The 25,715-nt window shown below is 42.0% G+C and overlaps 1 protein-coding gene across 2 annotated transcripts in view; it reads left to right on the top strand.

The window, feature by feature from the left end:
- TTC26 (tetratricopeptide repeat domain 26) overlaps positions 1–25,715 on the top strand; it is a 131,149-nt gene that overhangs the window by 82,754 nt on the left and 22,680 nt on the right. For both annotated transcript variants that reach the window (XM_040407768.1, XM_040407769.1), the window contains 3 exons: positions 19,322–19,377; positions 21,576–21,629; positions 23,139–23,202. In XM_040407768.1, coding sequence (XP_040263702.1) covers positions 19,322–19,377; positions 21,576–21,629; positions 23,139–23,202 — 174 coding nt within the window. The remainder of the gene's footprint in view (positions 1–19,321; positions 19,378–21,575; positions 21,630–23,138; positions 23,203–25,715) is intronic.

Raw genomic sequence — 25,715 nt, 5'->3', positions numbered from 1 at the left:
TGGTAAGTTGCATGACCGAGCAATAAACGGTGAAAGTAGTGTAGGTCAGAAGTGTAAAAAGTGGCCTGGTCTTTCAGGGTGTTTAAGCACTGGGGGCTGAGGTGGTTAAGTTACTTAAAACCGATTTTACAAACTTTGTTAACACTTTAGGCGTTCCACAAGAATTAAAAGAAAATGGAGATCGAATTTTAAAATTTCACTTTTTTGGTAGATTTTCCATTTTAATCCAATTGTTTCTTTAACACATTGATGGTTAACAGCCAAACAAAACTCAATATTTATTACCCAGATTCTGCGGTTTACAGAAACACCCACATGTGGTCATAAACTGCTGTATGGGCACACGACAGGGCGCAGAAGAAAAGGAGCGCTACATTGTTTTTAGATGCCATGTCCCATTTGAAGCCCCCCTGATGCACCCTTACAGTAGAAATTCCCAAGAAGTGACCCCATTTTGGAAACTAGGGAATAAGGTGCCAGTTTTATTGGTACTATTTTTGGGTACATATGATTTTTTGATCATTCATTATAACACGTTATGGGGCAAGGTGTTTTAGCACAGTTTTTATTTATTTATTTATTTTGACAGCGTTCATCTGAAGGGTTCGGTCAAGTGAAATTTTTATACAGCAGATCGTTACAGACGTGGGGATATTCAAAGTTTTGCACAATAATAGCATTTTTGAAACAAAAAAATTATGTTTTAATGTGTCCATGTTCTGAGAGCTATAGTTTTTTTGCTCATTTTTTGCGGGATGAGGTGACAGTTTTATTGGTACCATTTTGTGGGACATACGCCTTTTTGATCACTTGGTATTCTGTCTCAGCATCAGTTGTACCTGCGACAAGCTTCTTGTAGACCCAGTCTGTAAGGATGTGTGCGGCAGGTTGAATGATCACTTTAACAGATAGCTTACTCAATGAATAAAGACTCCAGAGGTGATTTTCAATGCTTCTTTATGCTTCAAGGTAGTAAGGATATAAACATAGAGGCTTTTTCATAGGTAAATTTCTAATGAAGTTACACAGCTCCCACACTCTGCAGTCTCTTCATAACAACTATACAAAATTGAGTTACAGCAGGAAATGGAGGGTGGGAACAACCAACTAGCCAGAAACAGCAGGGGTGTAAGGATCATACCAAATAATATAGTAACATAACATGTAATAACAACTGCTAGACAGTAAAAGCTGCGTGGCAGCACACTCCCCGTCTGGTATCGTGAGATACCACTATACACTACATTATTTTCTTTTAACATACTATTAACATTGCATACAGTAACATGCTATTTAACCTTCTCAAGTCTATAAGCTAGCTATAGTAAAGGTCTTAAGTGACTCCTTCACATAACGTTGAATCAGAATTTTTGGACGCAGGCATAATTAGGACTGTCTCGGTGACTGGTCTCAGGAAGGTTTTTGATGCCCCATCCTTAACGATCCTGACTTCCACACTTCGGACTCTTCCATCATCACTAGTAATGGCCTTTGTAATAAGTCCAACTGGCCACTGGATCCGGTGAGCTTGCTGGTCTTTTAACAGGACCAGGTCCCCTTTCTTTAAGTTAGGCTTCTGGGTTTGCCACTTTTTACATCCTTGAAGAAGTGTGAGGTTTTCCTTCCTCCATCTGTCCCAGAAACAATCTGCAAGGTATTGAGCGTATCTCCACTGACGTTTATATATGTCCTTTTCATTTTGCAGGAATTCTGCGACTTCGACAGCTAGGGTTGCGCCACACAATTCTAATCTTGGAATAGTGTGAGCAGGTTTTGGAGCTAACTTGGCTCTTCCTAGTAGAAAACCGACATAGGATCTCCCGGAGGGATCTATGATCTTGAGATAAGCCACAGCCGCTATAGCCTCGGTAGATGCATCACAAAAGATATGAATCTCTTTCCTCAGACTTCTTGAAATTGAAGTGGGTGAATAGCAGCGCGGGATATTAAGTTCTTCCAGTACTTTCATGGAGTTTCTCCATTTCTCCCATTTAGGCAGTAGGTCTACTGGCAGAGGGGCATCCCAATCTGTTACTCTCTCAGTAAGCTGGCGAAGTATGGATCTCCCTTGGACGGTAACTGGAGTCACAAAGCCTAGGGGATCGTAAAGGCTATTAACAGTTGACAGGACTCCTCGTCTGGTAAATGGCTTCTTGGCGTCAAAGACCTGAAAGGTGAATGTATCTGAAGTTATATTCCAGAGAAGACCAAGACTCCTTTGAGTGGGTAGGGCATCTACTCCCAAGTCCAAATCCTTCAAATCCTTAGCATGATCTTCTGGATTGAAAGACCTCATTACTTCACTGCTATTAGATGCAATCTTATGAAGCCTTAAGTTAGCAGTCAACAGGAGCTGTTGAGTTCTTTTTATCAGATTGACGGCTTCTTCAGGTGTTGAAAAGGATTTCAGGCCATCGTCTACATAAAAATCTCTCTCAATAAATTGCCTGGTGTCAGATCCAAATTCCTTTTCACCTTCCTGCGCTGTTCTTCTCAGTCCATAAGTTGCCACGGCAGGATATGGACTATTTCCAAAGACATGGACTCTCATGCGATAATCTATCACCTGATCGTTAACGTCATTGTTGCGGTGCCACAAGAACCGGAGATAATTTCTGTGGTCCTCTTTGACTATGAAACAGTGGAACATCTATTGGACGTCAGCTGTCACGGCAATTGGTTCCTTCCTGAACCGCATCAACACTCCTACAAGGTTGTTTGTTAGATTTGGACCAGTTAGAAGAACGTTATTTAAAGAGGTTCCCTGGAACTGAGCGCTTGAATCAAAGACTATTCTGATTTGCCCCGGTTTACGAGGATGGTAGACTCCAAAGGATGGAAGGTACCAGCATTCGTCACCTTCCATAAGGTCTGGTGCTGGCTCAGCGTGAAGGTTATCTAAAAACTTCTGCATAAATGCTATAAAGTGCTCTTGCATCTCAGGTTTGTTACAGAGTTTTCTTAAGTGCAGCAAATCTGGTTAAAGCTTGTTGTCGATTGTTAGGGAGAGTAAGCCTTGGTACTCGGAAGGGTAATGGAGCTACCCAACTGTTGGAATTATCCTTGAAGAACTCTTCATCCATAATCTTCATGAACTCCTTGTCTTCGACTGAAGGGGCAATCTTGTTGTCATCACAAGTAGTCTGGTACACTGAATCACCAAGGTCCTTCTGAGAAGTGAGCTTGCAGTTTATACCTTGGAGTGCTTGATATGGAACTTCGTTTTTAAAATCAAGTCTTTCCTTCACATAATAGTGCAATGGACATTTCATCGACCAATAGGCAACATTAGTTTTGTAGGAAGCTACGTCCAAGAGCTTGTGAGATTGATCTAAACAGACTTCTCCTATTATCACCCATCCAAGATCAAGTTTCTGGGCCTGAGGAGCATCATCTGGACCGTTACATAACTCTCTTATTTTATGAACTCTAGGAATGTCTCTCCCTAGTAGAATCAAAATCTTAACATCCTTGTAAAGAGGTGGAATGTAGTCAGCAATGTGGCTCAAATGAGGGTGATGACGTGCAACCTCTGGTGTGGGGATTTCTTCACTATTGTTCGGTAGCTGATCACATTCGATTAGAGTTGGAAGAGGAAACTCTATGTCCTCATATTCTGATGCCACTATGAAGCCATGGGCTCTTCTTCCAGAAGTATTGATCTTTCCTGCACATGTCTGCAAGGTATAGGAGCAGGTCTCTCCATGAATGTTGAATAGGTCAAAGAATTCTGTACTGGCCAATGAGCGATTGCTCTGATCATCGAGCATGGCATACATTTTTATGGAATTTTGTGGACATCCTTCAGGAAAAACCCTTACAAGACATATCTTGCTACAAGATTTGCTATGAAGCCCTTCTCCACATACCTTTGTACACCTTGTGGTTACGGGGTTGGCACATTGCTCAGTTCTCTCCCCGCCATCATCTGATGTAGTCTTGGGGTTGCTGCCGGGTGAAGGTTTCCTTTTGAATAGGTCTGAATGAAGAGCGTCCACATGTTTGGCACTGTTACACAGGGAACATCTGATGGCGATCTTACAGTCTCTAGCTAAATGATCGGAGGATGAACAACACTTGAAACAGATATTATGCTCTTTGAGAAATGACTTGCGTTCTTCAATAGGCTTGTCCTTGAATGCACGACATTTGGAGAGAGAATGTGGCGCATTATGAATAGGACACTGTTGATTAAGATTGCTTGCCTTAATGTCTGTAGCCAAGACGTTGGATGCTATCGCGGTCTTCCTCACGACAATAGGATGCCTTAAATTCCTAAATTTACTGTTGGTGGCAATATCCCTTGAAGTAGTTAAAGGAATGGTGGTTGTATCTGGATAGAAGAAGCTTGGGTCATTCTTGGATCTTGCAACCTTCTGCACGAACTCTGCAAAATAAAAAAAAGGAGGGAAGGAAACATGATGTTCATACTTATACTTTGATCCTACACTAGTCCACTTTCCCTGAAGATAACTAGGCAACTTTGCTACAATAGGATTTACGCCCTGAGCAGTGTCTAAATAGCTAAGACCTGGTAAACTAGGATCTAACTTAGCAATTTCAAGTTCATGAAGGAGGTCACCTAACTCTCTAAGCTTATGATTGTCCTTAACAGAGATCTTAGGAAAGTCGTTTAGTCTCTGGAATAAGGCAGATTCAATGACTTCGGGGCTCCCATAGTCTTGTTCTAGACGTTCCCAGGCAGCATCAAGGCCTGCTTTAAAGTTATAAATGTAAACAGATTTAAGTCTCTTTACTTGTTCTGAAGATTGACGCCCCAACCACTTTATTAGTAAGTCGAGTTCTGCTTGAGGTTCAATGTCCAAGTTCTTGGTTACCGCCTTAAATGTAGATCTCCAACTTCTGTAGTTCTCTGGGCGGTCATCAAATCTAGACAGTCCAATAGTAATCAACTCTCGTCGAATCATATACTTGCTGAACTCTGCAGCATCAGTGCTTTCGGTTTTTATAGCCACAGGGAATACTGATGGTGCACTGACTTGGACCATGGTTGGTATCAGATGTTGGCTGGTAGGTGGAGAGAAAGGTGTTGCAGATGGGTTCAAACTAGGTAAGGGTCTGTCGTCTGAAGGTCTCTGAGCATTTGAAGCTGAAGAGAGCTGTATCACAGGGGGTATAGAGTTCATTCTGTAGTTTTCTGCTGTGCCTTTGTAATCTCTATTCACATAGGGTTGTGGTGGCACATGAGCTGCGTAGGTTGATTCACTTGATTTTGTGACATGCGGTAGTTGTGGAGTGTCTCTGTTAGTAGGTGTGTGTAGTTGACGAGCTTGATTTGGCAACACGTTGCCTTCTGATCCACTTGCTGGATGATTATGAGAATAATCTCCAACTGTAGGTGGGACTGTATTGTCGTGGTTCTGGGTTAAGACAAACTGTAGGGTCCTTTCAACAGGGTCCTGACAAGCAGCCAAGCTGGGACAAGCTGCTCCTTCTTCTTCCAATAGGGCTTGTTCCAAGACAGATAATTCAGCTAAGGCTACTTCCTTTTCTTTATTCTTCTGAAGGATTTCTAGCTGAGCCTCTGTTTCTGCTTGAATGCGTTTAGCTTCTGCTTTGATGGCTGCTTCTCTTTCAGAACAGGCGGCTTGAACCTGGGCTGCTGCAACCTTCTGGCGAGCTTTGACTATTTGGTCGCTCAGTGTTGACCTTACAGAGCAGGACCGCAGTGACTTAGAAGAGGATTTATGATAGGAGCGGGCAGATCTAGATGATTTTCCTGAGTGTCTGGAAGAAGCAGATTTACAGGATGTAGTTTCATGTAGCTGTGCTAATCTACCTTCTATCTGTGCCTTTGCTTCAAGATATGTGCTATGCCTCTGCTGGTCAGTAGAAGTAAAGTCCTTTAATTCCAATGCAGCTTCCTCTATGTTGGAATGAGACAATAGGGAATAGTACTTCTCAGAAAGTCTTTTATAGTTCTCAAATGCCTTCTTAACCCTTGAGAGAGCAGTGTTCAATTGCTCAGAATTGTTGCTAATTTCATTAGTGGTCTTTATACAACTTAAAGTCTTCTCCCATAATGCAGTCAGGTTACTAGATGTTTCTTCCTTACTTGCTTCATAAGCCTCCCTTGCCTTCAAGGATGGATGAGGGGCTCTAACAGGACGAGCAGAATGAAGTAAGGAGTCTGCTTTATCTTGATTAAATACAGGTAACTCTGTGGGATCTCTGTCAGACATAATGACAAGTGCTGTAGTTTTGGTGTCTTGTTAGAAATCTGCCAGAGCTCAGCTCTGTAGGTAGTGACTTCTGTTAGTAAGCAGGCTGAGCTGAGGAGCTGGATATTTGTGACAATGAGCCAGCTAGTGCTGCAACTGGTTCAGACTGGATAGCTCAGCTCAGTGCACAGTTCACTCTCACTTTATACAGGCAGGAATATACAGTTATTTCAGTAGATTCAGGTATTGGATTCACAACCCAAACAGCTTGACAATGATGAATCCTTGGGACTTGATATAGCTATGATACACAGTCCTTCAAAAGGTACTTATGGCTCCCCAATAAAGGCAAAACTTGTATAAGCTGGTATTACTAGAGAAATTGGTTCACAGCACAGACCAGCAATCCCTGGCAGTACAGGCTGTAACAGTTATGGAGCATTCAGTAGATGGCTGGCTTCATATGCAGAGTAATGCTTCTGGTGACTGCGGCAGTGACACACAGGCATTGAACTTTCAGTGCACAGCCTGAAGATGGCTTCCTGTCTTAGGGTGTTAGTTCTTCACACAGGCGCGTGGTTACTCACGTTTCTGAAGCTGCAGAGATAGCCATGTGATGGATTCTTCTAGAAATTTACTATTCTGTCTCGGCATCGGTTGTACCTGCGACAGGCTTCTTGTAGACCCAGTCTGTAAGGATGTGTGCGGCAGGTTGAATGATCACTTTAACAGATAGCTTACTCAATGAATAAAGACTCCAGAGGTGATTTTCAATGCTTCTTTATGCTTCAAGGTAGTAAGGATATAAACATAGAGGCTTTTTCATAGGTAAATTTCTAATGAAGTTACACAGCTCCCACACTCTGCAGTCTCTTCATAACAACTATACAAAATGGAGTTACAGCAGGAAATGGAGGGTGGGAACAACCAACTAGCCAGAAACAGCAGGGGTGTAAGGATCATACCAAATAATATAGTAACATAACATGTAATAACAACTGCTAGACAGTAAAAGCTGCATGGCAGCACACTTGGTGTTGCACTTTTTGTGATGTAAGGTGACAAAAATGGCTTTTTTTGACACAGTATATATTTTTTTTATGGTTAATAATTAGATTGGCACTCAAAATACAATGGTCACGCAGATGCAACAATATTAAAATTTATTACTTAAAATTCCCTATACATAGAAATTCACACAATATGTATTGGCCAATACTCAATTATTAAAACATTGTACATGCATTGGTCCTAAGACTCATATACAAAAAAACCCTAATTAAATCCACATGTATATATTTTACTTGTGAGGCTGATGGTTCTTCAAATGTTACAGTTATGCAAACATCACACTTGATAAGTAAATAGCTAAGCCCCTTTAGAGCAAACAGAAGTAGCTGGATAACTTTCAAAAGGCTACACAATTCTGTTATAGGCACTTGAAACTTGATAAATCGAAAGTTCAGTATATTAACTCGAAAGTTCAGTATATTATATATTCGTATATATACAGTACAGACCAAAAGTTTGGACACACCTTCTCATTTAAAGAGTTTTCTTTATTTTCATGACTATGAAAATTGTAGATTCACACTAAAGGCATCAAAACTATGAATTAACACATGTGGAATTATATACATAAAAAACAAGTGTGAAAAAACTGAAAATATGTCATATTCTAGGTTCTTCAAAGTAGCCACCTTTTGCTTTGATTACTGCTTTGCACACTCTTGGCATTCTCTTGATGAGCTTCAAGAGGTAGTCCCCTGAAATGGTTTTCACTTCACAGGTGTGCCCTGTCAGGTTTAATAAGTGGGATTTCTTGCCTTATAAATGGGGTTGGGACCATCAGTTGCGTTTAGAAGAAGTCAGGTGGATACACAGCTGATAGTCCTACTGAATAGACTGTTAGAATTTGTATTATGGCAAGAAAAAAGCAGCCAAGTAAAGAAAAACGAGTGGCCATCATTACTTTGAAAGTAAGGGCTATTTGACCATGAAGGAGAGTGATGGGGTGCTGCGCCAGATGACCTGGCCTTCACAGTCACCGGACCTGAACCCAATCGAGATGGTTTGGGGTGAGCTGGACCGCAGAGTGAAGGCAAAAGGGCCAACAAGTGCTAAGCATCTCTGGGAACTCCTTCAAGACTGTTGGAAGACCATTTCAGGGGACTACCTCTTGAAGCTCATCAAGAGAATGCCAAGAGTGTGCAAAGCAGTAATCAAAGCAAAAGGTGGCTACTTTGAAGAACCTAGAATATGACACATTTTCAGTTGTTTCCCACTTGTTATGTATATAATGCCACATGTGTTAATTCATAGTTTTGATGCCTTCATAGTCATGAAAATAAAGAAAACTCTTTAAACGAGAAGGTGTGTCCAAACTTTTGGTCTGTACTGTATATCGATCGAATATTCGCGTGTTACGTTTGTGCGAACCTTCTGATCGAAAAATTATATATAGACACAGTGAAACACTATTCATGAGGTGCTTTCGATTCTATAGTGCACAAGTTCATATATGGTATTCATGCGGTCTTTCTGATCCAAAAGATTTTGTATAGGAACAGTAGAGCAAAGTTAATGAAGTACTCACGATTTTCTCGGCCTCTCGATTTTTTCGGCCTTACGTGCGATTTTTATAGGCACGATAGCACAACATTCATGAAGTACTAACGATTATTTTCAACCTTGCACGTGTTCCAAAGCTTCTGATTTACCGCATGCTGTTGGCGTGTATTGCTGTCATTACCCGAATGTCCAGGGTATATTATCGCAGGATCACCTGTGTGTCTCACTTGGTAGCTTGCTGTCTTTAAGAAAAGATTTGCTGGACTTCCTTATTAGGCTGATCTTTTCAAGATGTTTGCTGCCGGCAGTATTCTTAAAGTTGTTTATTCCTTAGCTGGCACTGGAAGCCGATTTACTTGAGCGAACCAAACGCGTTCGTTCAAGTAAATCGGCTTCCAGTGCCAGCTAAGGAATAAACAACTTTAAGAATACTGCTGGCAGCAAACATGCAAGGTTGAAAATAATCGTGAGTACTTCATGAATGTTGTGCTATCGTGCCTATAAAAATCACACGTAAGGCCGAGAAAATCGTGAGTACTTCATGAACTTTGCTCTACTGTTCCTATACAAAATCTTTTGGATTAGAAAGACCGCATGAATACCATATATGAACTTGTGCACTATAGAATCGCAAGCACCTCATGAATAGTGTTTCACTGTGTCTATATCAAATGTTTCGATCAGAAGGTTCGCACAAACGTAACACGCGAATATTCGATCGATAATTATATACGAATATATAATATACTGAACTTTCAAGTTAATATACTGAACTTTCGATTTATCAAGTTTCAAGTGCCTATAACAGAATTGTGTAGCCTTTTGAAAGTTATCCAGCTACTTCTGTTTGCTCTAAAGGGGCTCAGCTATTTACTTATCAAGCGTGATGTTTGCATAACTGTAATATTTGAAGAACCATCAGCCTCACAAGTAAAATATATACATGTGGATTTAATTAGGGTTTTTTTGTATATGAGTCTTAGGACCAATGCATGTACAATGTTTTAATAATTGAGTATTGGCCAATACATATTGTGTGAATTTCTATGTATAGGGAATTTTAAGTAATACATTTTAATATTGTTGCATCTGCGTGACCCTTGTATTTTGAGTGCCAATCTAATTATTAATCACATTTTATCTGGTAAACGGGGGTTTACACCAGATTGTGCACCTAACCAGAATTCCCTATATTCATTAGAGCCACCCTTCTCTGATTAATAAAAAATTTTATGGTGTTTATCGGACTGGGTCGATCATGTGATATATTTATAGAGCCGACCGTCACGGACGCAGCAATACCAAATATGTCTATTTTATTTTATTTTTTTCTATTTTTAACATTTTTTTTTTTATTCCTTACATGGGGATTTTTTTTTTTTTACATGTGAAACTTTATTTTATTTTTTATTTTTTACACTTTTCATCCCCCATAAGGTCATACAAGACCTCTGGGGGACATTTACTTCACTTTTTTTTTTGCACTGTTGATTTCTCCTATAACTGGGGCTGACATAGTAGCCCCAGTTACAGGAGAAATGTACCCCCCAGAGAGGCTATACAGCGCTGTACAGCCTCAGTGCAGGGCTGGTCGAGGTCTCTGAAAGACCTCACACAGCTCCTGCACTCTCCGGTCCCGGCAATCACATGACCGCCGAGCCGGAACAGGAAGCGCATAGCGCTTCCTGCTCTGTATACACAGCTCTCGGTGAGCGCTGTGTATACAGCGATCTAGAAGGCAGGGACACCTGGGCACTGTCCCTGCTTTCTCTAAGGGTTGCCCTGCTGTCACTGACAGCGGGCAACCCGATCAGCAGCTGCACGATTATCTGAATGGTCGTTTTAAAACGTGCATTCAGACATAGAGATCCACCTCCCGGACGTTTATATTCAATGGGCGTACGGGAGGTGGTTAAAGTGAAAAATTGCAGGGTCCTGAAGGGGTTAAAAGTTCAAATCCCTTTCCACATTGCATATAAACAATAAAAACCAAAGATATCTGGTATCACCATGTCCAAAATTGCCCAAGCTATTAACTCCGTCCCAACATTCGCCATATTATTACAGCGGATGACATGTCTTGAAAGATGGCGCCCGCTGTGGAGTTACACAGCAGACACTCCGGGCTAAGGTCTGCAATTGGCAGTAATTCCAGTCGTGCACATCTAACCCCTCAGGTGCCATGGTCAAATGTGACCACGGCACCTGAAGGGCAAAAAACGAGAAACGCGCGTTTTCCAGGCAGGAACTCCTCCCCCTGGCTGAGATCATCGAAGGTGTTCCATTGAAGTAATAGGCCAGAGCCTGTACTAGGCTTCTAAGCTGTCTCAAACCAGCGGGTCTGAACCTACTGTGCCATGTGTCCCACCTCCTCTAAGGGTGTTGTCTAAGTGAACCCCTCGTTCTTCACAGTACCCCTGATGGTGGGGATAGGCTTTCCCAAGAGGAACACCAGGTCGCTACAGTACCTCTTGAGGAGGTTTGGCACGCAAGGCAGCTGGTCCAGGAGGTACCTGAGCAAGGGCAAGGTACCTGAGCAAGGTACCAGAGGTATAGACATAGTCAGCAGGCCGAGTCATAACCAGGAGCAACAGTGCAGGACTAAAGGATGAGGCAGAGACAAAGTCAAACAAGCAATAGGTCAGGGCAGGCAGCACAGGTACAGGTCAGGCAATCCAGATCGGCAACAGGAGAGTCAAGGCAAGCAGGCAGGGATCAAACAGGTTGTAGAGTCCAGGAACACAAGCATGGGTCAGGTACACAGTACCACAAGCAGAGAAATCAGCAACCTTTGCAGGACACAAGGACTTTGGTACTCAGGCATCTAGGAAGGGGGGCTGAGCCACTTATATACGTTCAGGAGGGCTGGGATTGGTCAGCGAGGTCACAGGATCTAACTCACAAAGCACAGGAAGTGACGCACGCCTGCCCTTGACCCCTTAAGGACCCATGACGTACATGAACGTCATCTTTGGCAGTGACTTAAGGACCAGAGAAGTACATGTACGTCATGGTGATCGGGCGGGTGCAGGAGCTGCGCCCGCCCGATCAGTGGCAGGGGTCCGGCAGTCACTGATAGCCGGACACCTGCTGCATGCGCTGGCATCGGTGAAATCACTGATGCCGGCGCATTAACCATTGCACAGCCGCGGTCAGCGCTGATCGTGGCACGTGCGATGTCCGTGCAAGGAGGAAGCAGCCATCGGATCCGTGCGCTGCTGTGACGGGGACGCGATGGCATGGAAGGCAGCACGATGCCTTTCTTAGGCATCGTGGCTGCCTTCCGGGAGAGCCTGTGAGATCCAGTGTAATAGACTTACAGCCAATGAAGTATTGTCATGCATTGTAAAGGGGATCAGACCCCCAAAAGTTGAAGTACCAGAGTGGGACAAAAAAATTAAGTTAAAAAAAAGTTTAAAAAATTAAGTTTTCCCCCCAAAAATTAAGTTTCAAGTAAAATATATATATATACAGGGAGTGCAGAATTATTAGGCAAGTTGTATTTTTGAGGATTAATTTTATTATTGAACAACAACCATGTTCTCAATGAACCCAAAAAACTCATTAATATCAAAGCTGAATATTTTTGGAAGTAGTTTTTAGTTTGTTTTTTGTTTTAGCTATTTTAGGGGGATATCTGTGTGTGCAGGTGACTATTACTGTACCTAATTATTAGGCAACTTAACAAAAAACAAATATATACCCATTTCAATTATTTATTTTTACTAGTGAAACCAATATAACATCTCAACATTCACAAATATACATTTCTGACATTCAAAAACAAAACAAAAACAAATCAGTGACCAATATAGCCACCTTTCTTTGCAAGGACACTCAAAAGCCTGCCATCCATGGATTCTGTCAGTGTTTTGATCTGTTCACCATCAACATTGCGTGCAGCAGCAACCACAGCCTCCCAGACAATGTTCAGAGAGGTGTACTGTTTTCCCTCCTTGTAAATCTCACATTTGATGATGGACCACAGGTTCTCAATGGGGTTCAGATCAGGTGAACAAGGAGGCCATGTCATTAGATTTTCTTCTTTTATACCCTTTCTTGCCAGCCACGCTGTGGAGTACTTGGACGCGTGTGATGGAGCATTGTCCTGCATGAAAATCATGTTTTTCTTGAAGGATGCAGACTTCTTCCTGTACCACTGCTTGAAGAAGGTGTCTTCCAGAAACTGGCAGTAGGACTGGGAGTTGAGCTTGACTCCATCCTCAACCCGAAAAGGCCCCACAAGCTCATCTTTGATGATACCAGCCCAAACCAGTACTCCACCTCCACCTTGCTGGCGTCTGAGTCGGATTGGAGCTCTCTGCCCTTTACCAATCCAGCCACGGGCCCATCCATCTGGCCCATCAAGACTCACTCTCATTTCATCAGTCCATAAAACCTTAGAAAAATCAGTCTTGAGATATTTCTTGGCCCAGTCTTGACGTTTCAACTTGTGTGTCTTGTTCAGTGGTGGTCGTCTTTCAGCCTTTCTTACCTTGGCCATGTCTCTGAGTATTGCACACCTTGTGCTTTTGGGCACTCCAGTGATGTTGCAGCTCTGAAATATGGCCAAACTGGTGGCAAGTGGCATCTTGGCAGCTGCACGCTTGACTTTTCTCAGTTCATGGGCAGTTATTTTGCGCCTTGGTTTTTCCACACGCTTCTTGCGACCCTGTTGACTATTTTGAATGAAACGCTTAATTGTTCGATGATCACGCTTCAGAAGCTTTGCAATTTTAAGAGTGCTGCATCCCTCTGCAAGATATCTCACTATTTTTGACTTTTCTGAGCCTGTCAAGTCCTTCTTTTGACCCATTTTGCCAAAGGAAAGGAAGTTGCCTAATAATTATGCACACCTGATATAGGGTGTTGATGTCATTAGACCACACCCCTTCTCATTACAGAGATGCACATCACCTAATATGCTTAATTGGTAGTAGGCTTTCGAGCCTATACAGCTTGGAGTAAGACAACATGCATAAAGAGGATGATGTGGTCAAAATACTCATTTGCCTAATAATTCTGCACGCAGTGTATATATATATATATATACACTGCTCAAAAAAATAAAGGGAACACAAAAATAACACATCCTAGATCTGAATTAATTAAATATTCTTCTGAAATACTTTGTTCTTTACATAGTTGAATGTGCTGACAACAAAATCACACAAAAATTAAAAAATGGAAATCAAATTTTTTAACCCATGGAGGTCTGGATTTGGAGTCACACTCAAAATTAAAGTGGAAAAAAACACTACAGGCTGATCCAACTTTGATGTAATGTCCTTAAAACAAGTCAAAATGAGGCTCGGTAGTGTGTGTGGCCTCCACGTGCCTGTATGACCTCCCTACAACGCCTGTGCATGCTCCTGATGAGGTGGCGGACGGTCTCCTGAGGGATCTCCTCCCAGACCTGGACTAAAGCATCTGCCAACTCCTGGACAGTCTGTGGTGCAACGTGACGTTGGTGGATAGAGCGAGACATGATGTCCCAGATGTGCTCAATTGGATTCAGGTCTGGGGAACGGGCGGGCCAGTCCATAGCATCAATGCCTTCGTCTTGCAGGAACTGCTGACACACTCCAGCCACATGAGGTCTAGCATTGTCTTGCATTAGGAGGAACCCAGGGCCAACCGCACCAGCATATGGTCTCACAAGGGGTCTGAGGATCTCATCTCGGTACCTAATGGCAGTCAGGCTACCTCTGGCGAGCACATGGAGGGCTGTGCGGCCCTCCAAAGAAATGGCACCCCACACCATTACTGACCCAATGCCAAACCGGTCATGCTGGAGGATGTTGCAGGCAGCAGAACGTCCTCCACGGCGTCTCCAGACTCTTTCACATCTGTCACATGTGCTCAGTGTGAACCTGCTTTCATCTGTGAAGAGCACAGGGTGTCAGTGGCGAATTTGCCAATCTTGGTGTTATCTGGCAAATGCCAAACGTCCTGCATGGTGTTGGGCTGTAAGCACAACCCCCACCTGTGGCCTGCTGGAGGTCATTTTGCAGGGCTCTGGCAGTGCTCCTCCTATTCCTCCTTGCAAAAGGCGGAGGTAGCGGTCCTGCTGCTGGGTTGTTTCCCTCCTACGGCCTCCTCCACGTCTCCTGATGTACTGGCCTGTCTCCTGGTAGCGCCTCCATGCTCTGGACACTACGCTGACAGACACAGCAAACCTTCTTGCCACAGCTCGCATTGATGTGCCATCCTGGATAAGCTGCACTACCTGAGCCACTTGTGTGGGTTGTAGACTCCGTCTCATGCTACCACTAGAGTGAAAGCACCGCCAGCATTCAAAAGTGACCAAAACATCAGCCAGGAAGCATAGGAACTGAGAAGTGGTCTGTGGTGACCACCTGCAGAACCACTCCTTTATTGGGGGTGTCTTGCTAATTGCCTATAATTTCCACCTGTTGTCTATCCCATTTGCACAACAGCATGTGAAATTGATTGTCACTCAGTGTTGCTTCCTAAGTGGACAGTTTGATTTCACAGAAGTGTGATTGACTTGGAGTTACATTGTGTTGTTTAAGTGTTCCCTTTATTTTTTTGAGCAGTGTATATATATATATATATATATATATATATCTCCTTTTGCCAAAATAAAGGGGGAAAAAATTGGGAAAAAAAGAAAAGTAGACATATTAGGTATCGCCGCGTCGGTATCGACCGGCTCTATAAAAATATCACATGACCTAACCCCTCAGGTGAACACCGTCAAAAAAATAAAAACTGTGCTAAATAAACAATTTTTTTGTCACTTTACATCACTAAAAGTGCAACACCAAGCGATCAAAAAGGCGTATACCCCACAAAATAGTACCAATCTAACTGTCACCTCATCCAGCAAAACATTTGCCCCTACCTAAGACAATCGTCCAAAAAATTAAAAACTATGGCTCTCAGACTATTGAGACACTAAAACATAATATTTTTTCTTTAAAAAATGATATAATTGTGTAAAACTTACATAAATAAAAATAAGTAGACATATTAGGTATCGCCGCGTCCATAATAACCTGCTCTATAAAAATATCTCATGACCTAATCCCTCCGGTGAATACAGTAAAAAAAAAAGCTATTTTTTAATCACCTTACATCACAAAAAGTGTAATAGCAAGCGATCAAAAAGTCATATGCACCCTATATTAATACCAATCAAACCGTCATCTCATCCCACAAAAAAATTAGCCCCTACACAAGACAGTCACCCAAAAAAAAAAAAAAAAAAAACAACTGCTTTCAGAATGTGGAGACACAAAAAAATTTATATTTTTTTGCAAAAATGCTTTGTTATGTAAAACTGAAACAAACAACCCAAAAAAGTAGGCACATTTGGTATTGTCATGTCCGTAACAACCTGCTCTATAAAAATACCACATGATCTAACCTGTCAGATGAATGTTGAAAATAACAAAAAATAAAAACGGTGCCAAAACAGCTATTTTTTGTTACCTTGCCTCACAAAAAGTGTAATATAGAGCAACCAAAAATCATATATACCCTAAAATAGTACCAACAAAACTGCCACCTTATCCCGTAGTTTTCAAAATGGGGTAACTTTTTTGGAGTTTCTACTCTAGGGGTGCATCAGGGGGGCTTCAAATAGGACATGATGTCCAAAAAACTGTCCAGCAAAATCTGCCTTCCAAAAACCATATGCCTTGTGCCCGTACAGCAGTTTACGACTACATATGGGGTGTTTCTGTAAACTACAGAATCAGGGCAATAAATATTGAGTTTTTTTGGCTGTTAACCCTTGCTTTGTTAGTGGGGGGAAAAAATGATTAAAATGGAAAATCTGGCAAAAAAGTGAAATTCTGAAATTTCATCTCCATTTTCCATTCATTCTTGTGGAACACCTAAAGGGTTAACAAAGTTTGTAAAATCAGTTTGGTGTACCTTGAGGGGTGTCGTTTCTAATATGGGGTCACTTTTTTGGAATTTCTACTCTAGGGGTGCCTCAGGGATAACTTAAAATTATCCCAGTGAAATCTGCTTTCCAAAAACCATATGGCGTTCCTTTCCTTCTGCGCATGCCGTGTGCCCGTACAGCAGTTTACAACCACATATGAGGTGTTTCTGTAAACTACAGAATCAGGGCAGTTTTGAATACCTTGAGGGGTGTAGTTTCTAAAATAGAATCATTTTTGGGTGGTTTCTATTATGTAAGCCTTACAAAGTGACTTCAGACCTGAACTGGTCCTTAAAAAGTGGGTTTTGGAAATTTTCGGAAAAATTTCAATATTTGCTTCTAAACTTCTAAGCCTTCTAACGTCCCCAAAAAATAAAATGGTATTCACAAAATGATCCAAACATGTAGGAGACATATGGGGAATGTAAAGTAATAACTATTTTAGGAGGTATTTGTCATGCCCTGCTCAGGTTATGTCCGGAGGTCTGCCAGATTAGCAGCACGTGTCTAGTCTTTTGTTTTGTTTTGGAGTCTAGCTAGATCCGCCTTCCTTCAGGTGCACTGGGTGGGGTCGTTGGTTTCAGTTTAAATCACACCCACTCCCAGTGTTCCTTGCGGGTTATAGTTTCTGTCAGGCTCTGTGGAAGTAAGGAAGGATTGGCTTTTCCTGCTCAGAAAAGATAAGTGTTTTTTCTGTTCTCTTGTGGTTTGCTTTCTAGGCTGTTAGAGAGACGCCTGCCCCTCCAGGTTCTGAGGGAGCAGGCTGCCTCTATTCCCCTTTCACCATCTCAGGGATTCTAGGGTTTTTTCAGCCCAGGCACGAGGACACATTATTCCCACCTTAAGGGTCTGAATGTGGGCATAGCAGTATAGGGAGAGCTGGTAGGGATTTATCAGGAGGTGACCTTGATCCCTAGCTTCTCGCCTAGAAACTTGTTTGTTTGTTTTTCTATGTATTTGATATCCTGTCCGTCGTGACATTATTACTATCTATTATAAAAGTAGAGAAATTGAAAATTTTTATGACTCAATTTTACTACTGTCATGAAGTACAATATGTGACGAGAAAACTATTCCAGAATAGCCTGGATAAGTAAAAGCTTTTTAAAGTTATCACCACATAAAGTGACACATGTCAGATTTGCAAAAAATGGCCTGGTCCTTAAGGTGAAATATGGCAGGATTCTTAAGGGGTTAAGGAAGTGCTGCCGGGAAAGAGCAGCAAGCATGCTCTGGTCAGGGCTGAAAGGAAACTGTGGAGCAGATCCCATAACAAACAATACCTGCAAGTACAGAGCCCAGGACTGCAGCAGTGAATGGGGAAGCACAGGCAGCAGATCACCGCTGAAAAAAAGCGCCCAGGACCGCAGCGGTAAGCAGGAGAACAGCGGCGCACAGCAGCTGCTGTTACATAAGCTTATTATTGATATATCCCAATTCAGGCCTTCAGGTGGCAGCCCTGCATTTGGAATATACCGATCTTTGTATTCTGCAGTTGATAAAATTCCATTACTTTATACAAATCGCAATCTAGTGATTGCATGTTAGGGGCAAAAACATTATTATTTTTTAAATATAAATATATATACATTCAAATCATCCCCCTTTTCCCAAAAGTAAAGTAAAAATAAACAATAAAAAAATAAACCTCATAGGCATTGCTGCATGCAAAAACATCCATACTATTAAAATATTAAAAAAGTATCCTATATAAATGGTGTAACAGGAAAAAAATCCAATTCCAATTCCCCATTTTTATTTTAATGCTTCCCCTCCCAAAAAAGATTTATAATCAGTGATAAAAAAAAGTCAGACAAACTCCAAATCCAATGGCCAAATCAAGTTTCTTTTAGTTGCTTCACCTCCCAAAAAGCCTTGCAAAAAAAGTGATCAAAAAGTCATACATATCCCCAAAATGCTCAATAATGCTCCCCATAACCCCAAAATGCTCAATAAAAACTATAGATTGCTCTGCAGAAAATGAGCCCTTAGGCTTGTTCACAGAAACGTGTGTTCTGTTTCCGTATTACGGACCGCATATGCGGATCCGCAATACACGGACACCATTCCGTGTGCATTCCACATCACGTATGCGGACTTATTCACTTCAATGGGTCCGCAAATCCAGAGATGCGGAACGGAAGTACGGAACGCTACGGAAGCACTACGGACTACGTACTTTCATTCCGCAAAAAGATAGAACTTGCTCTATCTTTTTGCGGAATGGAAGGATGCAGACCCGTTTAAGTTGAATGGGTCTGGATCCGTCCCGGAGCCTACACGAACGTTCTCCGTGCATTGGGGACCGCAAATTGCGGTGCCCAGTGCACGGAACGGAACACATACGTTCGTGTGAACAAGCTCTTATACAGCTCAATAGATAGAAATACAAACAAGTTTTGGGTGCCAGAAGAGTATAGTGATACGAAGAAATTTTTTTCACAGTCCAAACAAGCCCTAATATAGCTACGTGAATAGAAAAATTTAGCATTTATGGCTTTTGGAAGGCAAGAAGTAAAAAAAAAAAAAAATAATAATAATAATAAACTGTATATGATGGGAAGGGGTTAATAGCTGTTCAATTCTCATTGAAATCTATACTGCTAGGTAGATTACAGGAGTTACATTGCATCATTTTCTTCATTTTTAGATGATGTTCAGGAAGCTTTTAACTTAATTAAAGACCTGGAGCCGACTACCCCACAGGTATAAATACGTTAATTTCTACTTCCTTTGGAGAATAAAGACTGAAAAAGTCATTTTCCTAACAACTGATTGTGCAGCTGCTTCTGCCGATACCTGAAACATTATTTCACAGCTGCAAAGGCATGAAAGGGGTTGTGCAGTGTGTTAATAAATCCGAGTAATGAAAGTGTTCTCAGTTACTTACTAATTACACCCAGCTTTCTATTAAGTCTGCGAACCTGTCCTGCTCTGCAGCATGACGTCAATTGGCCGATCATGTGACGTCCCATCCTTGCTGTTCTACCCCCTTAAGACTCAGCATGTAGTCATTTGTTTTCTTTAGTGCAGAAGCACACTGTATGTATAGGCGCTCCTCTTCACCCTATAGGCGTGAACATTAATTGGAGTGATCCAGTGCGGTAGAAAATACAGTTTGACTGCATGTACCATCTCAAATGGCAAGGTAACAGGGAAGGGACATCACATGACTGGCAGACAAGACGTCATGCTGCATTATTGAAAACCAGAATCTTGTGATCAAGTGACGGCAGGGCAGAATAGGGTCGCAGCCCATATAGAGCAAGTAGTTGAATCCTTACTCTGATTTGGTAACTCACTGGACATCTCCTTTAAGCTATGACCACTCAGCACAGTTGCGCTGTGGCCACGCTGCTGTACAAGCCGCAGCTGTCTCCTGTTAAACTAAAGAGGACCGCACTGTTTAGGAGGTTTGCATTGTTAATGGCTGCACAGCCATTAACAACGCAGACGGTCTAAAGAGTGCGGCCCTCATTAGTTCAATTAGAGCCTGCTGCGGCATGTACTTCCACATGATACTCAACCGCAGGACAGCAGCATTGCAACCACAACACGACCATGCTTTGTGGTCGTACCCTATGTGCAACAATCTGACATTAAATTGTTATAAAGATTTCCAGGTTTAATTGCAATAACTGATAAAATGACGTCTCATCTGTATAGATGTGTTTGGTACATCAATTCCGCCACAGCTCAACCCCAAGTTATCAGTGTAGATGAGCTACAGTACCAGACACTACTCCTGTTGTAATGCAGATAAGTTGAGGCCTCCCCGATCAGTTAGCCCATCATTGTGCCGGCTTCAAGAAGTGTTAGGCCCCTTTCACACGGGCGAGATTTCCGCGCGGGTGCGATGCGTGAGGTGAACGCATTGCACCCGCACTGAATCTGGACCCATTCACTTCTATGGGGCTGTGCACATGAGCGGTGATTTTCACGCATCACTTGTGCGTTGCATGAAAATGGCAGCATGCTCCTCTTTGTGCGTTTTCCACGTAACGCAGGCCCCATAGAAGTGAATGGGGCTGCGTGAAAATCGCAAGCATCCGCAAGCAAGTGCGGATGCGGTGCGCTTTTCACGCACGGTTGCAAGGAGACGATCAGGATGGAGACCCGATCATTATTATTTTCCCTTATAACATGGTTATAAGGGAAAATAATAGCATTCTTAATACAGAATGCATAGTACAATAGGGCTGGAGGGGTTAAAAAAAATACTTTTTTTAAACTCCACTCGCGCAGCCCGGCTTCTCTTCTGTCTTCATCTTTGCTGGGCACAGGAAAAGGACCTGTGGTGACATCACTGCGGTCATCACATGGTCCGTCATATGATCCATCACCATGGTAAAAAAGATCATGTGATGGACCATGTGATGAGCGCAGTGACGTCATCAAAGGTCCTATTCCTCAAAGAAGAAGACATAAGAGATGCCGGCTGCGCGAACAAGTGGATTAAGGTGAGTTAAAAAAAAAAAAAGTATTTTTTTTAACCCCTCCAGCCCTATTGTACTATGCATTCTGTATTAAGAATGCTATTATTTTCCCTTATAACCATGTTATAAGGGAAAATAATAAAATCTACACAACACCTAACCCAAACCCGAACTTCTGTGAAGAAGTCCGGGTTCGGGTCTGGGTACCAAACATGCCGAGTTTTCTCACGCGCGTGCAAAACGTATTACAATGTTTTGCACTCGCGCAGAAAATTTGCGCATTTTCCCGCAACGCACCCGCATCTTATCCGGGACAAAAACATGACGCCCGTGTGAAAGAGGCCTTAGAGTTTGCTTGCATTTTAAAAAACAGGCAGCAGATAACATTTTTGTCTTTGTCATGCAGTGGTACATAATATAAAAATAAGCAATTTGAAGCATTCCTACAACTATGTTTGTATTGTACAGGAATATATCCTCAAGGGTGTTGTGAATGCAGCACTAGGTCAAGAATTGGGCTCGGTGAGTTCAACATTTGTACATTATAGCTTTTGTGTCCAATGCACTTTTCTTTTCTTTTGTCTCCTAGAAAATTAAAGCCATCCTAAATTATTTTATAGGCCATCACATTTAACCACTTAGCAACCAGGCCTACTTTATTATTGTTGCATTCCAAACCCATCTACTTTTTTATTGTTTTGTCCACAGCCATTTGAGTGCTTGTTTTTTTGTGTTTTATATCCAGTGGTGTTCACTGTGTAATATAAATAATGTGCCATCTTTATCCCATGGTATGATTATGGCATTATGAAACATTGGTAGCTTTGGTCTTCAGGCTGTTACTATGACAACCATAACGTGTGTGTTTTTTTTACTTTTAGCAAGTAAATTATCTTGCTTATGTCCCTGCACAATCAGAATGGCGTACATGTACAACAGTTTGTGCAGAGTATCCTGCGCGGATGACACGAACATCACTCCGCACTAAGGGATAAAGATTCCAATAATAGCAGTAAATTATTTATTAGGAAATTTTATGTCACTCAGGCCTCATTCACATGACACACGGCTGTTTTCAGTACCAATTAAAGTCTATGGGCTATTCACATTGCAGTTTTTCTAACATCCAATGAATAGCAGATGTCAGAAAAAATAGGATATGTCCTATTTTTGGCATTTTCACAGCCAGATGGGCCCCATTGAAATCAACGTCTGTTAAAAAAAGGCCTTTCAGGGGTTTAAAAAAAAAAAAAACCTCATCAACTTGCATTCAAAGAAGCACCTACTCTGCACTGGAGTCCGCTGGGATTAAGTGTTCCCTTGCAGCGTCACATCCTGGTGCCTCCAGTGCAGAGCAATGTTCCCTCACGTGCAAGTGGAGGAGGTGAGTTTTGTGAGTTTTTTTATTTATTTTTTAAAGCATCTGTTGGCACTACATGGGGTTGGGGGGGCTGAGAGGGGACCATTATATATCCTGGGGGCACAATGGAGAGTGTGTGTGTGTGTGTGTGTGTATATATATATATATATACACACACACACACACACACACACACACATTGGGGGCACTAAGGCGAGTAAATTATATATGCTGGGTGGGGGCAAGGGGGGTATAATTTATACTGGGGTTATTATGGGGGCATTATTTATACTGCGGGGCACTATGAAGGTCATTTAATGTCCAGAGGGCACTGCAGAGGTTGGGATGTCAAAAAAACGCCAATGAAATGTATCCGTTTTTAATGGCCGTTAGAAAGTGATGCAAAACTGTCATTAAAATTTATAGACTGGCAGAAAATGGATATACTCACTAATGCAAAATGGCCGTAAAAACTTTACAGTGTATCCATTTTTAACTGACATCTTTTTTCCCTTTCGTGTGAATATACCCTAATTAATTTTCTATTATTTTTTTTTTTTGTGGATGATGCATCCATTGGCAAATTCAGTTGCAATACAAGCATGTGTAATAAGCACTGAATCTCTTTTTGTATGTTTGGTCTTATATGATTGTTTCTCATCTATGTATAGAGAGACCATCTCAAAATTGCACAGCAGTTCTTCCAGCTTGTTGGTGGATCAGCCAGTGAATGTGGTAAGTCTTGTGCATTATAACTTTTACACAATATCAGAAAAATAGAAATGTAAAACACCAACATGTATAATTGTGACCCACCTCGTCCTCACTTTTGAATTTAGCCTCCCCTAACAGATACTTGGATCTATAGATAATAGTGTTTTAGTGTTTACAATACCTCAACCACCTAACAGTTCTGCCCGACCACAGCTCGGGCAGGAGGAGGGGAGGGGGGGGTCTGTTTTAGATGCTCATATCTCAGGATTGTTGGCAGTCCAAACTTTCATACAAGACCAGAATCACAGTTTTAGCACTACATAGTTAGAAATAGAGTCGGTAATAAACAAGGTAAAATCTGCATTTACTTTCATTTTCAGCTGCATACACTGCCATCCCAATTTTTAACAATGATATCTACCAATGTAGTGAGGATAATGCTGTGATAATGCCAGCTTTCAAGCCAGACAAAGTGAATGTCGAGCTGCTACCAATCCAGACATACAGACAGGTCCATAAATATTGGAACACTGACGTAATTCTAACATTTTTGGCTCTATACACCACCACAATGAATTTGAAATGAAACAAACAAGATGTGCTTTAACTGCAGACTGTCAGCTTTTATTTGAGGGTATTTACATCCAAATCAGGTGAACGGTGTAGGAATTACAACAGTTTGCATATGTGCCTCCCACTTGTTAAGGGTCCATAAGTTATGGGACAATTGGCTTCTCAGCTGTTCCATGGCCAGGTGTGTGTTATTCCCTCATTATCCCAATTACAATGAGCAGATAAAAGGTCCTGAGTTCATTTCAAGTGTGCTATTTGCATTTGGAATCTGTTGCTGTCAACTCTCAAGATGAGATCCAAAGAGCTGTCACTATCAGTGAAGCAAGCCATCATTAGGCTGAAAAAACAAAACAAACCCATCAGAGAGAGAGCAAAAACATTAGGCGTGGCCAAAACAACTGTTTGGAACATTCCTTAAAAGAAGGAACACATCGGTAAGCTCAGCAGCACCAAAAGGCCCTGAAGACCACGGAAAAAAACTGTGGTGGATGATCGAAGAATTCTTTCCCTTGTGAGAAAACACCCTTCACGACAGTTGGCCAGATCAAGAACACTCTCCAGGAGGTAGGTGTGTCAAAGTCAACAATCAAGAGAAGACTTCACCAGAGTGAATACAGAGGGTTCAGCACAAGATGTAAACCATTGGTGAGCCTCTAAAACAGGAAGGCCATATTAGAGTTTGCCAAACGACACCTAAAAAAGCCTTCACAGTTCTGGAACAACATCCTATAGACAGATGAGACCAAGATCAACTTGTACCAGAGTGATGGGAAGAGAAGAGCATGGAGAAGGAAAGGAACTGCTCATGATCCTAAGCATACCACCTCATCAGTGAAGCATGGTGGTGGTAGTGTCATGGCGTTGGCATGTATGGCTGCCAATGGAACTGGTTCTCTTGTATTTATTGATGATGTGACTGCTGACAAAAGCAGCAGGATGAATTTTGAAGTGTTTCGGGCAATATTATCTGCTCATATTCAGCCAGATGCTTCAGAACTCATTGGACGGTGCTTCACAGTGCAGATGGACAATGACCCAAAGCATACTGCAAAAGCAACCAAAGAGTTTTTTAAGGGAAAGAAGTGGAGTGTTATGCAATAGCCAAGCCAATCACCTGACCTGAATCCGATTGAGCATGCATTTCACTTGCTGAAGACAAAACTGAAGGGAAAATGCACCAAGAACAAGCAGGAACTGAAGACAGTTGCAGTAGAGGCCTGGCAGAGCATCACCAGGGATGAAACCCAGCGTCTGGTGATGTCTATGCGTTCCAGACATCAGGCTGTAATTCACTGCAAAGGATTTGCAACCAAGTATTAAAAAGTGAAAGTTTGATTTATGATTATTATTCTGTCCCATTACTTTTGGTTCCTTAACAAGTGGGAGGCACATACGCAAACTGTTGTAATTCCTGCACCGTTCACCTGATTTGGATGTAAATACCCTCAAATTAAAGCTGACAGTCTGCAGTTAAAGCACATCTTTGTTTGTTTCATTTCAAATCCATTGTGGTGGTGTATAGAGCCAAAAACTTTAGAATTGCGTCAATGTCCCAATATTTATGGACCTGACTGTATGAGCAGCTAAAGCACCCCTCCCCCTGCTGCTGGAGCACTCTAGCAGAACAGGAGGTTAAAGAGGTTTTTAATGCTGATGACCTATCTTGAGGATAGGTCATCAGTATCCGATCGGTGGGGGTCCAACACCCGGGACCTCTGTCGATCAGCTGTTTGAGAAGGCAGCAGCACTCACAGTAGCGCAGTGTCTTCTCAAACGGCTGATCGTGGGGGTCCAGAGGATAGGTCATCAGTATTAGGCCTCATGCACACAACCGTTTTTTTTTGCGGTCCGCAAAACAGATTTCTGTTGTTCCGTGATCCGTGACCGTTTTTTCTTCCGTGGGTCTTCCTTGATTTTTGGAGGATCCACGGACATAAAAAAAAAAAAAAGTCGTTTTGGTG

The sequence above is a fragment of the Bufo bufo genome, chromosome 9 (assembly GCF_905171765.1).
Source record: "Bufo bufo chromosome 9, aBufBuf1.1, whole genome shotgun sequence".
Taxonomy (NCBI): Eukaryota; Metazoa; Chordata; class Amphibia; order Anura; family Bufonidae; genus Bufo; species Bufo bufo.
This window is presented reverse-complemented; position numbering and strand designations above follow the sequence as displayed.